Source organism: Syzygium oleosum, unplaced genomic scaffold (genome assembly GCF_021117445.2).
Source record: "Syzygium oleosum isolate NSW1041296 unplaced genomic scaffold, Sole_v2.1 Sole_v2.01, whole genome shotgun sequence".
Lineage (NCBI taxonomy): Eukaryota > Viridiplantae > Streptophyta > Magnoliopsida > Myrtales > Myrtaceae > Syzygium > Syzygium oleosum.
In genome coordinates, this window is record NW_026607485.1 from 34,683,571 (window position 1) to 34,697,932 (window position 14,362).

At 43.3% G+C, this 14,362-nt stretch overlaps 2 protein-coding genes across 3 annotated transcripts; both read left to right on the forward strand.

Annotated features, from left to right (window-relative positions):
• Positions 1 to 748: 748 nt before the first annotated feature.
• Positions 749 to 5,000, forward strand: LOC115678761 (uncharacterized). Of its 2 annotated transcripts, none has more exons than XM_030602197.2 (2): positions 749 to 2,646; positions 4,626 to 5,000. In XM_030602197.2, the coding sequence occupies exon 1, from the start codon at positions 837 to 839 to the stop codon at positions 2,637 to 2,639; it is 1,803 nt and encodes a 600-aa protein (XP_030458057.2). In that variant the 5' UTR covers positions 749 to 836; the 3' UTR covers positions 2,640 to 2,646; positions 4,626 to 5,000. The 2 variants fall into 2 exon arrangements, with proteins under 2 accessions (XP_030458057.2, XP_056176152.1); XM_056320177.1 differs by lacking the exon at positions 4,626 to 5,000 and adding an exon at positions 3,456 to 3,968.
• Positions 5,001 to 10,522: 5,522 nt separating this feature from the next.
• Positions 10,523 to 11,985, forward strand: LOC115682653 (uncharacterized). The gene has a single exon (XM_056302862.1). The coding sequence runs from the start codon at positions 10,722 to 10,724 to the stop codon at positions 11,742 to 11,744; it is 1,023 nt and encodes a 340-aa protein (XP_056158837.1). The 5' UTR covers positions 10,523 to 10,721; the 3' UTR covers positions 11,745 to 11,985.
• Positions 11,986 to 14,362: the final 2,377 nt, after the last annotated feature.

The following is a 14,362-nucleotide window of genomic DNA, read 5'->3' on the forward strand; positions in this document are numbered from 1 at the left end:
CAGAACGTGGAGTTGAAACCCACATCTGAAATTAAATATCCCCATCCCTAGCTCCATGGGGGATCGAACTCCACACCTCTCCCTTCTCAAGTAAAAAGGGTGGTCACTGGAGCAAACCCCAGTGGTTGACAAATATACCCTGTTTCGACAACTGAAAAAAATTCAAGTGTTCGCCGGCCGGTCGGCAAGTTCAGATTCTTATTTGAGACTTGTCTAATTTAAGCTCTTATTAGAAAGACGGTTCATTTTTGTGCTTTTCTTGAAAAAAATAATGGGAAAATACCACGAAAAATCCCAAACTATGCAACTTGTGACAAATTTACCTTGAATTTTTTTTTGTGACACGAAAAACCCCAAATTATGCCACTTGCAACACATTTACCCCACAATACTTTGGCCCATGGACATTTTCTTCTTTTTCCTTTTTCTCTCTCTTCCCTAAGCCAAAGTATTGTGGGGTAAATGTGTCACAAGTGGCATAGTTTGAGATTTTTCGTATCACAAAAAAAGTTCAGGTGTAAATTTGTCACAGGTGGCATAATTTGGGATTTTTCGTGTCACAAAAAAAAGTTCAGGGTAAATTTATCACAAGCGGCATAATTTTGGGTTTTTTTGTAGTATTTTCCCAAAAATAAATGACCTCATTAGAAGCCCTTATTTGAAATAAAATAATGATTTCTATTTATTCTCATGAAATGAAAATGAAAACAGAAGCGTCTCGTGAACCGACAAGACGCCCACAAAAACGGCCTCTCTCTTCTTCCCTCCCACTCACGCGCATACATTCGACGCCACGAAGCCGCCGCTCCGGATCCCGTCCTCCTCCGACGCCGAAGATGGGAGGTCCGTACTCCGGCGGCTTCTCCGGTCGCCGGGACCGTTCCCACGGCGAGAACGGCCGCCACACCCCCGAATCGGACCGCTCCGCCGAGCATCGCCGACGCCGCCGCCGCCGCAGCCCTTCCTACGACTCCTACGACCGCCGCGAGCCCGATCGGCGCGGCCGCAGCCCCAGCCCCTCGTACGATCGCTACGACGACCGCCGCGACAGCTCGAACCAGCGGTACCGACGGCGGGTCTCGCCCCGCGACCCGGACTCCAGGAGGAGCCCTAGGGCCGACGGAGCCCTAGATTCCTTGCCCAGGCACTTCGGGAGGAAGCGGCCTTACCTCGATCGCGATTGCAGGGGTAACGGTAGGTTCTCGGATTCGGATTCCGATGGGGAGCTGAAGGGGCTGAGCACTGAGGAATACAGGAGATTGAAGAGGCAGAAGATGAGGAAAGCCTTGAAGTTCTGTATCTGGAATTGCACTCCGAGCCCGCCGCGGTACGAGGGGGATGAATTGGAGGAGAAAGCAGAGGAGATCGATGAGAAGTACGGGGAAGATTTGGAGAAGAGCGACTCGAGCGAGAAAGAGAATGGAAGAGCGAAGGGGAAAGGGAAATCTAAGCCCGTTAGCGAGGATTTGAGTGACGGTGAGACGGACAGCGAGTCCGAGTCGGAGCCGAGTGGTTTCGGTTTGAGGAAGAAGAAGAAGAAGAGGAGCTCGAGTTCGAAGCGCAGGAGCAGGGGATTGTCTGGAAGTGAGAGCGAATCCGAGAGCGAGAGGGAAAGCGGTTCTGATGATTCTACATCGAGGAGGAAAGCGAAGAAGAGTAGGAGCTCGTCTTCGAAAGGGAAGAGTGGGAAAGTGCGTGATACTGAGAGTGAATTGGAGAGTGAAAGTGAATATGAGGATTCCTCTTCGAGGAGGAAGAAGAGGGGGTCGAGTTCTAAAGGAAGGAGCAAGAGAGAGCAGGAGGCCGAGAGTGAATCGGAGGTCGAGAGCGAGAACGAATCGGATGATGAAGAGGGTATTAAGGGGAAGAAAAAATCCAGGAAAAGGTCTAGTAGGCAGAGAAGGAGTGGGAGAAGAAGCAGTAGGAAAGGCAAGAGGAGATATAGTGAATCTGATGATAGCAAGAGTGAAGATAGTGAAGCTGAGGATTCTGATGCCAAACCAAAGAAGGGGAAGGGCTCATCGAGTTCGCACAAGAAAAGTAGCAGTCGGAGTAAGAGAAGTATTGAGAACGATAGCGATGTTCCAAATTCGATTGAGAGAGCACAATCTGATCTTGATGTAAACGGTGTAGACAGTGAGGTCAAGGCTGAGATCGATGCGGAAGCACTTTTGTTCAAGGAGCTGATCGAGTCCCAGAAGAAGCCAGCTTTGGATAATGAGCCGGTGGTTGGTCCCATGCCGCTGCCGAGAGCTGAGGGGCATATTAGTTATGGTGGGGCTCTTAGGCCTGGTGAAGGTGATGCTATTGCGCAGTATGTTCAGCAAGGGAAGCGTATCCCACGAAGAGGTGAAGTCGGTCTTTCTGCAGAGGAGATTCAGAAGTTTGAGAGTCTTGGGTATGTGATGAGTGGTAGCAGGCACCAGAGGATGAATGCCATTCGTATTAGGAAAGAAAACCAGGTTTATAGCGCTGAAGACAAGCGCGCTTTGGCCATGTTTAACTATGAAGAGAAGGCGAAGCGGGAGCATAAGGTCATGGCTGATTTGCAGCGGTTGGTGCAGCGTCATATTGGGCAGGATGTTGGCCCTAATCATGATCCTTTTGCTGGCAAAGCTGCTGATGGTCCTGAGGCTTGATTAACATGTATGTTCGTGTTTTCTTCTTATTTCATGTCTAAACTATGTGATGCCCTCCTCGTTAGTGTAGCAAGTGTTCGACTCTGTTGTCATTCTGGTCATGTGGACTCATCTTTGTGTGTTATGTAGTTGAGGCATTTCTAGTACCTCTCCTTTGATGCTCTTATTGCATTGAAATATATTCGATGAGGGAATATCAATTTTATTTCAAACGGGAGTCTTTCATGGACCTGCATCATAATTTGCTTGTTTGAAGAATACAACAATTGAAGGTTAGAGATGAATGTACACGTGCTTGTAAGGGCAATGCAATTGACTTGTCAAATGACTTCTGGTTGTGTTTTTTATTGCCATTGTATTTTGCATGATATTTCTGTAATGAAATACATCCACGTTATGAGATTGTGGAAACCCAATAGTGGAGCTTATGACCCAAACATGAAGCCATGTGGAAAAAAAAGAAAAAGATACTAAACTTGTTAAGGCTTAGTTGTCGTTGTTGAGCATGCTTATGGTTTATATCCACGACTGGTCCAAATTTGAGAGACCCTATATGTAGCCGGAAGTTATGATTATTGAGGTTGTAATTCTGAATGTCACTGTTCTATCAGGCGAGATATTGCCTTTTTATGTTGAACTGACTAGACTAGTTCAAATTTTATTTGGGTTCTGCTCTGTTAATTAGAACTTGCAATGTCTGCCAACTGAATGTTCTATTTTAGAAGGCAAATAGTCTGACCAAAATGTGAAACCTGGTAGCGAGGGTGACTATGATTAAATTTGATTGTAGAATAATTCAATTGGCTTTATTTTCAGTCTTGCAAAAAAGTTCTGCACAGGAGTTTAAGACAACTTGGCTGGAGTCCTCCTTTAATGGAATTTTGAATTTCAAGTAAGGCCCACGTAATCTTTGGTGAAGCTACATGGCGTCTATAGAGGCAATTTGCATGCAGATAGAATATGGAGTTTATTATCAAGGCCAATCTATACTTTTGTGGTGAAGCTACTTATGGTTGTGAGAGACAATAACTTGCTGTCAGTATTGTTCATCTGCTGAAACAAGTCTCTTTATTTCGTTCCCATCTTTTTGTCATTTTGATTATGGGAACCAAATTAGATATTAGAGAATTCCTCTTTCTTCCAAATGTGGTAGATGAGTCTCTCTTTTCATTCCCTTTTTAGCTTTATTAAAGAATAGCGAAGTAACGATCGGAAAATTAAGCATGTCTCAGTATGTTTTGGTCTATTATGGAGATTGTGGTGTAATACCTAACATGACGCAATATTTGCTAAATTAATGAATGATGGCTTTGGTAAGTTCATAGGAAATAGATTGATTGTTCACCATGGCCTTGGCATGAGGCATGGAGAATAACTATCTTGGCAAAGCAGTTGGGGTGAGTTGTCGTGAACTTTGTGGAGAAACTTTAGACTCAAGAATGAGAACTGTTGGGGAGTAACTCTCGGTTAAAGGACTTAGCGAATCCAAAACTACTTTTCAAAATTTTCCCAAACTCACCTTATGTCTACCCAGATTTATGAAAATCGGGATGCCGCTGCCAACGCAATGAAGTAGAAACATTTTCAATTATACTTGGAAAATCTCTCAAAATCAGCATTTTCGGCGGGGGAGATTGTTACTGCTGTCTGATCTGCCAAATGGTGCCACGTTTTTATGGTTAGTGAAGGATGCATAGCGTAACAATCTAGCTAGATTTACGTACGCCCAAGCTCTCAAAAGAAGTATTCGAAGTGACTAGACCAAGTGATCAATTATGAATCACTAAACAAGACATTTACCGTTTGACGTGGGTCTTTGGAATATTACCATAGGCTTTTCCTTTTTTCAGTTAATGTGTGGTTCCATCAAAGAGCATTGGCCACTAGACTAGTTTACTCTTTTCTCTTGATTAGGTTACTTTGATAATATGGCTCGAACTAATCTCCTAAGCCGACATATTCTGATCAATTGTCTTTCTGGTTCAGGGACTGGTAATTTATATCACAGGACTTCCTCGACGGTGGTGCTGCAGAGATCCGCGCCTCGTCTGATCAAGCTGCTTCTCACTCTTCGATGTGATGGCGTGTCTCTGGGGACGGGAATGTTCAAGCATGGAGTAGCAGCATGCATACTACGGAAACGTCTGCTTCACTAGATTGTCATAATATACTTCATTTGGCCAGGGTGGAAGAAATAATCAAATAACGAGTAAGCCCACTGTCTCTTGACTGTTTTTGTGTTCTTAACTTGTTCCTCCCGTATTTGTTGCAATAGCTATAGCCTTGTGAGACTGAGCAACGTGATAATTTCAGACTACAGTTCAGCAGTCAGCAACGATATTTGATATTCCTTCCCTTTTATGATTTCGGTGTTCGATCATCTCAAAACACCCGACCGATTCCTTCGTGTCACGGGTCTCCTGGCCACCTTTAACAGGTAACTATCGGCGCAAGAGGCCATTGGAGGCGGTTCCGATGGTCGGGCTCGAAACCTATGATCATGGTTGTTGATGCGTAGTATTGTGTTGAGTTTAATCTATTCTCCTTGTTGATGTTGCTGGATGATGCTTCGACGGAAGCGCCACAGAAGGCCTAATGGGCCTGTGCAAACCCAACTTTAATATCGGTTCTGCTAGACAGTAGCTGATCCTACATTGGCATATATCCTAAGTTTAGTGATAAAATCAGAACAAACTAAAATAGGCGACGATCTTAAGATTGGTATGGGACAATTATACTAGGAATTCTAAAACTTATCATGGTCGTGTACTTGAGTTCTAAAACTCTCGTTTCATTCACTCAGGTCCTAAAGCTTGCATAAAATAAATTACAAATGAGATATTTTGTTGGCACCGTCAGTTGTTCTTGGATGGAGAATTTACGCCGCGTACTTTAATCAAATTTCCCTTTCTTTTTTAGGTATTTGGTTAATGATGTGGATTCTACGCCAAAAAAACGTGACCGGGTTTCTTTAAAATGATTAGGAAGGCATACGCACTTGCGCACTCGCACATATATGGAGAGAGTGTTGGGGGTTGGGGAAACCCAAACAGTAAGCCTCGCCTCAGCCTTCGCACCACAAGGGCTTGCTTGCCCTCGCACAATAGGGGTGCCACCGCTCGCCGGCATTGAGCGAAGGGGGGCATTTGGTGTTCTCTAAAATTGATTTAACATCTCGATAAACAATCGATCGCTATCCTAATCGATTGCTATCCTAATCATTCCTTCTGATTAGGGTGGTTATAGTGATGTTTCACATGAAAGGCTCAGGTGTGTTTTCATGGAGAGTCGCGGAACAGTACCTCATGCTTAGCGATGGTTTAAGCAGTATCAAGGAAACTAACCGATACACAATCTCGAGCTTGCAACAATCACTTTTGTTCTCAAAATTGGTGGCATTACTTTTCTATAGCGAGAAATTCGAGATTTATACCGATTACATAAGCTTGAAGTGCTTGTTTAGACAGCAAGAATTGAGCATGTGCCAAGAGCTGCTTAAAAGATTATGATTGTGGAGTCATAAATCTTGCGGGACAGGATGGTTGGTGAGTGGTCACTTCTGGCAACATATGCTGGATTTGGAGCTCTAGCTTTGATCCAATTAGCCCTATGACGATTATTGCAACTTAACGAGTAGAACCGGTCATGTTAGGAAAATAATTGAAGAAGGACGATACCTCATCAATTAGAGAGGTGGTTGTAGAAGGATTCCTTCATATAGGGTTGGAAGAAAATATTAACTTGTTAACAAAATCACGATTTGGGGACCCACGACGGTACCTTTTCGTGTTTGTTAGCAATTTATCTCAAATGTGTTGTTAACTTGACACTAATAACTTTTAGGGCCATATTTTCCTTTTTAATCTGGATGATCTTGCACGACCTGTAACCCACCAATCACAAATATGGTTGGAGTATGACATAACCCTAACTTCTATTATCGAATTAAGGAGAACGTACATGTTCGGTCCTTGTATTATTTGTTTCGGATCTTATACTTTCTTTGTCCTTGTACCATTCCCGATGACGATTCAAGTCGTCCCGTCGAATTCCCCGTTCACAATTCGAGGGAAATTGCCGAGCCGATGCTAGGCCGACCCCGTATCGTGCCGTGCGAGATAAGACAGAGTGACGGATACATGTTCTTTTCACAGACTTAAAAGGGGCTGACCAAGTGTTATTGCGCTGGGGCGACATTGTACTGTGCCTTGCGAGACTCAGCAACGGACCATCCTTTTCCAATGTAATTACTTACAAGCATTTGATGGATCGATAGGAACACGTAATGTCAAGACTCGGCATCCCAAAACCAAAGATAAGACCGAGAGTGAGGTTGTCATGTTTCTTGCCAAAACAACATCCAACGAAATATCTGTCACTTGCTCTACCAAGTTTGGTCCCAACGATTAAGACATGTGCTTGGAGGGACGACCGCGTCACGTTGTTGAATCATTCAATTGGCGAGCGCTCTCTCTCCCTCTCTGTCGCTCCATGCAAATTCGCAATATTTAAAGCACCGTGCAGTTTCTCTGGTCTTGGGCATACACTATCTCATGCATGTGGGGACGCTTCCTGGCTTCCGGCAGGTCGGTGGGGCTATGGTGACGGGCTTATATACCTGTTGGGTGAGTTAAGTTGTCATGCCTCAAAACCGAACATTTCGTATCGGGTATGCAACTCACATCAAGAGGGATACGTGTATCTCTTCGCACCCTCATTATGAGATGGTACGGTTACATGTGAGCCTAACTCACAGCCAATGAGATCATGCAAGAACTCTTATGTAAATAGATAGATTCGTGTAACCCTATCGAAAAAGCAAAAGTACCCCGCCAAAAGCGACACCCCCATGTCTAATTTGACCGTGTCTTTACTTTAGGAGAATTCTTATCGAATCATCAAATCGAAATGCTAATGAAATTGCCAATCCTCTCTGGTGCTTTGTCTACAACATTCTTCTTGCCTATCTATACTGATAATTATGAAATCTTGGAGTGGTGGAAAGAGACACGACTATTGAGATCACATGATTTCGTCCGGTGCATGCGTTAAAAAAAGAAGAATCTCCCTTTACCTTTCCCTTTTGCCCATTCATGATATCACGCCTTTTTTAAGTTTACTTTAGTAATAGGAGAAATTGTCCAAATCTTAAATCTCTTGCGCTTTTGTCAATTCAATCATAAACCTTTTAATTATCTAAATTAAGTCCTGAAACTTTTTCAGTTTTGCTAATTGAGTCTATCCAATCAATTTTAAACGGAAATTGCTAACGTGAACGCTAGTGGTCTTACATGACGGTTTTACGTGACATGATCGGCGCTGACATAGATAATTTTTAATATTTTTTTTTCGATTTTTTTGTATTTTTTCTTTTCATTTTTTATTTTTTCTGTTTTTTTTAAACAATACTAGCCTGTGAGGTTGCCACCCAATCATCGCCAACCATAGGCAAGGGTGTCGAGCACTCACTGGCCATGGGCAAGGGCGTCAACACCTTCACCAAGATCCATATGCCCTCGCCTGGATCTAGGGGAGGGTTCAATACCCTCGCCTGTTGCTGGCAATGGCCATAACACCCTTGCCTATGATCAATGATGGTCGGCTGGCAACCACTGGCCAGAGTTGTAAAAAAAAAAACAAATAAAAGAAAAAGGAAAAATAAACAGATTATTCGAAAAATATTAAAACATTATTAAAAATTCTTTACGTCAGCGTCGCTGTGCCATGTAGGATTGCTAGCGTCCATATCAACGATTTCTTGTCTAAATTAGCTGGATAGACTCAATTGGCGAAATATGAAAAATGTTCAGGATTCAATCGGCACAATTAAAAGGTATATGACTGAATTGATAAAAGTGCAATATATTTAGCACTTTTTGAATAATTTTCCCTTTGTAAAAAACTATATGATCTCCCGCTTGCCCTATATGGAGACGGGACATGTGGTGTTGAGCGAATGCATTGAACTTATTGCCTATGCTTGCGGGAAAGGGATCAAGCTAGGCCCATTTTCATGATTCTCCTAAGTTATCGGGGTCGAAATTAGGGCACAAGAAATTATCACCTCTCTCTCTCTCACTCTCTCTCTCATGATGCTTACATACTAGAGAATGAGTCAATTTCTTGCTGGTGCATTGAGATGATGATTGTGTATACTGGCCTTGACCGATTGATCCCAGTTTTCTTTGCAGCCAAATCATTACTTCTCAAGCATCTGTCATGGTCAGGTACCAACCCTCAATGAGAAAACATCACGAGTTAGAAAGAGAAACGGGTTTTTAGGAGGGTCAAGGAGTGTGTATATTACATGCTCCGAGAGTATAATTTCCTAGTGCAATTCAAAATATTAGGTTTTGAAATTAAGGTATAAAATGCATTGCAATCTCATGCATTCGATCGATGGTTCAAGGACTTGTTTTTTTTTTTTTTGGTAACCGAGGTGTCCGGGTCAGCTTGCACGCACCTCGACTATTCCTCGGGGGAGACTAGCACAGCAACCCACCGCCATGGCCCCCACTTAAATCACAAGTGTCTTCAGCCTGGGAATCGAACCCTGGGCCGCTGCGCGCTAACCACACAATCCCAAGTACGCCCTAACCAACTGAGCTACCCATGGGTGGGTGGTTCAAGGACTTGTTCATGTATGATAGATCAAAGAAAAGTGTACACATGCATTATTGCTCATGACTTTGTTCTCGTTCATTTGATGTTGCATGTTCTTGGACCGGAGACGCGCGTCTCGACGGCGGATAGGACGTTCCATATTTGATCCAAACTAATGCAAAATGTCCATACCCATCGTCTTATTCGTGCTAAGTGCACTTTCCAGAAAGTGGAAACCTAATGTGTGATTCACACTAGTACATAACTACAAAACAAAACTGTTTTCTTTCCAAAAATAGAGGGAAAAGGGGAGGTGAACTCCAAGTAACTTCCGACCAAAAAAAAAACCTCCACGTAACTACGTTAGTCTTGTCATTGTGGATGGACGAGTCAATGAGCTGTCTAACCAAAAAGACAAAAAACAGCAAGAAAATTTGCTTGATTAACGGCTAAAAAGGTGAGAAACTATAGAGAAAAAGAACGAGCGATGAAACGATTACCGATGCCAAGAAAAAGCACAACATGATTTATTGATCAAATAAATGAAATCCATCTCAATTGTTGATTGTTAGAGCCCCGCCACGGGAAATGCTTGTCTCGATTCGAGTCCCTCGTGCAGTCGATCACGTCGATCCCGTGTGTCACAATCAACGGCTACAGTATGTTTGGGCCAATGCAAGACTTGCCCTCGCCACATGGCCCACGCAATTAACGATCGAGATGGTATTCGTTCACACGGTCCCTCATGGACAAGGCCAATCGACCTCGACCCTATCGTGTTTATGGACATAATCGGCACTCGTATGACGTGGTCATGCTGTCCCGAGAGGGACATGGCTTCGAGCTCAAGCGAAAGGATGGGGACACACACATGACCTCGCAAACACACGGCAACATCAATAAGCCAGCCCTGTCCCAGCCACGACCCCAAGCGGCATTCCCATGTGCAGCATGTCACGTCCCTCGCCTTTTCTCCTTCCTCATCTCGAAAAAGTTCATTCTGAAAACTAATGTAGCGATCTAATCCAATCACATATTTAAGAAATACGGAGAGATCGGTATAAAGTCTAGTCGATAAAAATGCATGTTATCGTAACGACTTTTCGATTTGCGATTCATTCTGTCTTTTCATTAGCCACGTAACCAATTATCAACGAGTCACGTTATAGTCGGCCAATTTATATAATATTTAATACCAAATTATTCAACGATCTTGAAAAATCTTAATATGAATAAGATATTTCCTCTAAATTTCTCTCCTTCCAATTGATCAAAACGTACACAGTCTCACTTGACCAAATCTAACCCTTCACTCTCTCTCCCTCTCTCCCAAGTCTGCTCATAAAAGCAAAGAAAGAACGAGCTGATCTTGCCTTGCACCATTTCTTGATGGGTCTCGAATAGCTCTCTCTTTCAAACACACAAGAACAGAACATTCCATCCCTAAACCGATCAACCAATCATCGTCCCGCGGCGGAAATGATGAGAGACTTCCCGTCCTGCTTCGGCGAAAGCGGAGTCCAAATCGCGGACTCATCATCGTCCTTGGTGAGGTACAGCCCCCAGAACACCGTCACCTGCATCTACAAGTCCAAGATACGCGGTCGCCCTTGCCTCATCACCGTGACCTGGACCAAGACCCTCATGGGCCAAGGTCTCACCGTCTCGATCCTCGTCGACGACGGGGGCGGCGACCACCCCAACTCGTCTCGCTCCCTCTGCCGAGTCGAAATCAAGCCCTGGCTCCTCATCTCCAAGCACAGAGGTTGCCGGAAAGCCCCATTATCGTCATCAGATTCCTCCACTCTCGACGTTCACTGGGACCTCTCGAACGCGAAGTTCGGCGCTGCCCCCGAGCCTGTCCAGGATTATTACGTCGCGGTCAAGGACGACCGCGACGTGGTCCTGCTCCTCGGGGACATGGAGAGGGAGGCCTACAAGAAGCTCGCCGGCCTGGGCTGGGCCCGTGACAACGCAGTACTCGTGGGGAAGCGGGAGAACGTGTTCGGGAAGAAAAGCTACTGCACGAGGGCCCAGTTCCGGGACAAGGGCCAGGCACACAGCGTCGTGATCGAGTGCGACCCGGGCGGCGGCACTCCCGCCGAGCCGTGCCTCGTGATAAGGATCGACGACCGGGACGTGGTGAGGGTGAGGAGGCTGCGGTGGAAGTTCCGGGGGAACTGCATGATCGACGTGGACGGCACCGGCGTGGAGGTGTTCTGGGACGTCCATAACTGGCTCTTCGGTGGCGATTGTGTCGGGAGCAACTACGGGGTGTTCCTGTTTCAGACGTGCCCGTTCTGGGCCGAGAGCGACGCCCAGAAGTTCTGCGGTTCGTCTAGTTCGAACGTGTCGAAGCCTTCGTGCATTTCGAGCTGGTGGAGTGCGTCATCGCCCTCTTCTTCGCGGGGTATCGAAGATGATCCTCATCACCGACATCAGTTGCAGTTGCAGCAAGGTCTGGGCTTCTCTTTAATACTGTACGCTTGGAAGAGTGAATAAAATAGTATTATTCATCATCTATTTATTTACCAAAAGAAAGATAAGAAGTCGAGAAGTTTTCTTCTTCTACCTTTTTGTTTTTGGAAAGATACAAGAGAGACTGAAATTGTGTTTTTTCCTCAGTTTTGGGTTTTCATGTGGTTGGAGTGGTAACTGCTAAAGAAGATGCATAAGATGACTTCCTAATAAAGTTTGATTGAAGTACAGTGAAATGAATGCAGATATGTTGTTGCTTCTGATATTTTGTTGCCCCCATAAAAATCGTACATAAAAACAAATAAAACCTACATTTTCGATCGTCCTTGATTGGAAGGGATAACCTCCGATCATACCTTCTCTGTTTAGGGTTACGAGTTATGACATCATTCTCATGTATGCTTAATTGAAATCGAAGGTAAAGCTATAGTTTCCTCCGTCCTTTGTAGGAGAAATAACCGTGATTCTAAAGTCCGGTGATGTTTATATTCATAACCACCAATCAAAAACATGATTCCTTAAAATAACCATGCATGTCTAATTTGCAACTCACCAATAAGAGGCGTGATTGGAGGATTTTCTCTTATCAGAGATTTGAGGTAAATATCAGCGTGAAGATCATAAAGTTAATACCAGTCTATGTATCTCTCACTCTCTTTTTTTTTTTTTCACATTTTGATTTCGACTTAACAAATGAAATATGGCTTGTACCAAATACCTAATACCTCAATTCCTTAAAATCATCCAAGAAATGAAGTTTAATCATCTATAAAATGCTATAACAATTCACCAGAGAATCTTTTATTTTGACAAGGGATCAAAAGGTACTTTGAAGTTAAAATTCCTACCAGACACGCTCTCAATCAATCTCATGTCGTGAGAAAATCTTATATAAATTCAGTCTATGAGTGATGTGGTAGGCATAGTCAATCGCAGCATATAAACTGTATGATAACTTGTGTTTTTCAATGAGTCCCGATGCGATTCTCACCACTTCTTGACATGTTATAATGATCTATGATTAGATTAAATTTATCTAATATCTTCTCTTCAATCATTTCGCTCACCTAATAAATACATCAAGTCTAATAGTTAACGAAAGAAAATATCATCACGCGATTTACTCCGGCTAACAACGAGAAATTATCTTTTATGACTACCCCCAAAAACAAATGACTAATGGGAGTCAAGATTACTATATCTTTCAATTGCACAAGCATTTTGGCTAAAACACATTTTTTTTTAAACGAATTGACTGGAATGTCCTAACTTCTCTCTCACCTTTTATCTTCTCAGTTATGAATAGTTTTCTCTTGAATTCATCCGCTCTTGTAGGTTTCTTGCCACCATCTCTTTCTTCGATCCGCCAAATCACAATGAATGACATTTTTTTGTCTGAGGATTCGAGTAAGAGCAAGGTAAAAAAGTTAAAAGACTAGACTTTCATCCGTCTTTAACTTAGTTTATTGCTCAAAACAGATTGTCCATCTCAGGTGTTAGAAGTACATCCTCGGTGCTTCATAAGAGTGTTTCAAGATTTTTACAGAGACTAAAGTTCCTTCGAATTTAATGTATATTGGTTCACAGGTGCAAATGGAAGTTTCTAGTTATAGTTCGTAAGGCAAGCAAACAACATGTTTGACCACAAGATGTTTGACCAAATAGAGGTTTTTTTTTTTCATGGGAATTTCCGAAAGTTTAATACAAAAAAGGTGTTTTAAAGTCGAAAAGAGTGACCGAACCCTTTTTCCGTTTGATAAAGAATAATCTCTTAGTAAGATAAATGAAGAGAAAAGAGAGCAATTCACCATCTTACCTTTACCTAAAAAAAAGAGAGCAATTCACTTGTTTAACTGCAATGCTGCGACGCTATTCATTGGACTCGAGAATTCCGAGAAGAGTTGAGCAAATATATAGAATTACAAATCTAGAAACGAATCTAATCACGTATAAATTACACGTGATGATACTCGTAAGTATCCAAGTGATTTGTCGAATACGAGTGAGATCTCTGTAATCCCCATAAGGTTTTTCCGTCTTCAACATCCCCTGCGCTCAAGTTGGTAGTGTAGACAAATATCGGATGGTTGCCAAGAAGCTTTTCCAAAAGCAAGGGCTATCAAATTAGCTTTCGAGCAGACGAACCTAAGATGCAAAAAGCACCATTCGAATGCGTTCGGATAAAGTTCCAATCATACGATACACATACATGATCGCACGCTTAAAAGCTAGTACTGTCAAATCCAATTTACTTGCGGGCAGATGGTGCACACGGTGTTTGGAAGTTAGTTTTCAGGTAAATCTATACTTAAAGACGATGATACAGTTTGAAAGTCAACAAGGTTCTTATGGTCATTCAGGACATGAAACAGAAGTTGACAGTATGCGACAGAGGCCACCTGCGTCAAAAGAACTCACTATCCACTGTCATCCATTCAGCTACAAGTCGGGAAGTAAGGGGTAGTCCACGATGCACGGGGCTAAGGCAAAAGGGGTGGTGCATGAGGAGAGTGGTTCACGGAGGACCTCGTGTTGACGCTTGCGAATGAGAACTAGGTGGTACGGTGAATTTACGAAGAGAGATGCATAGATGTTCATCAAGAACAATTTGCATCAATTGCTACTCAGAAATGTCCAGACAA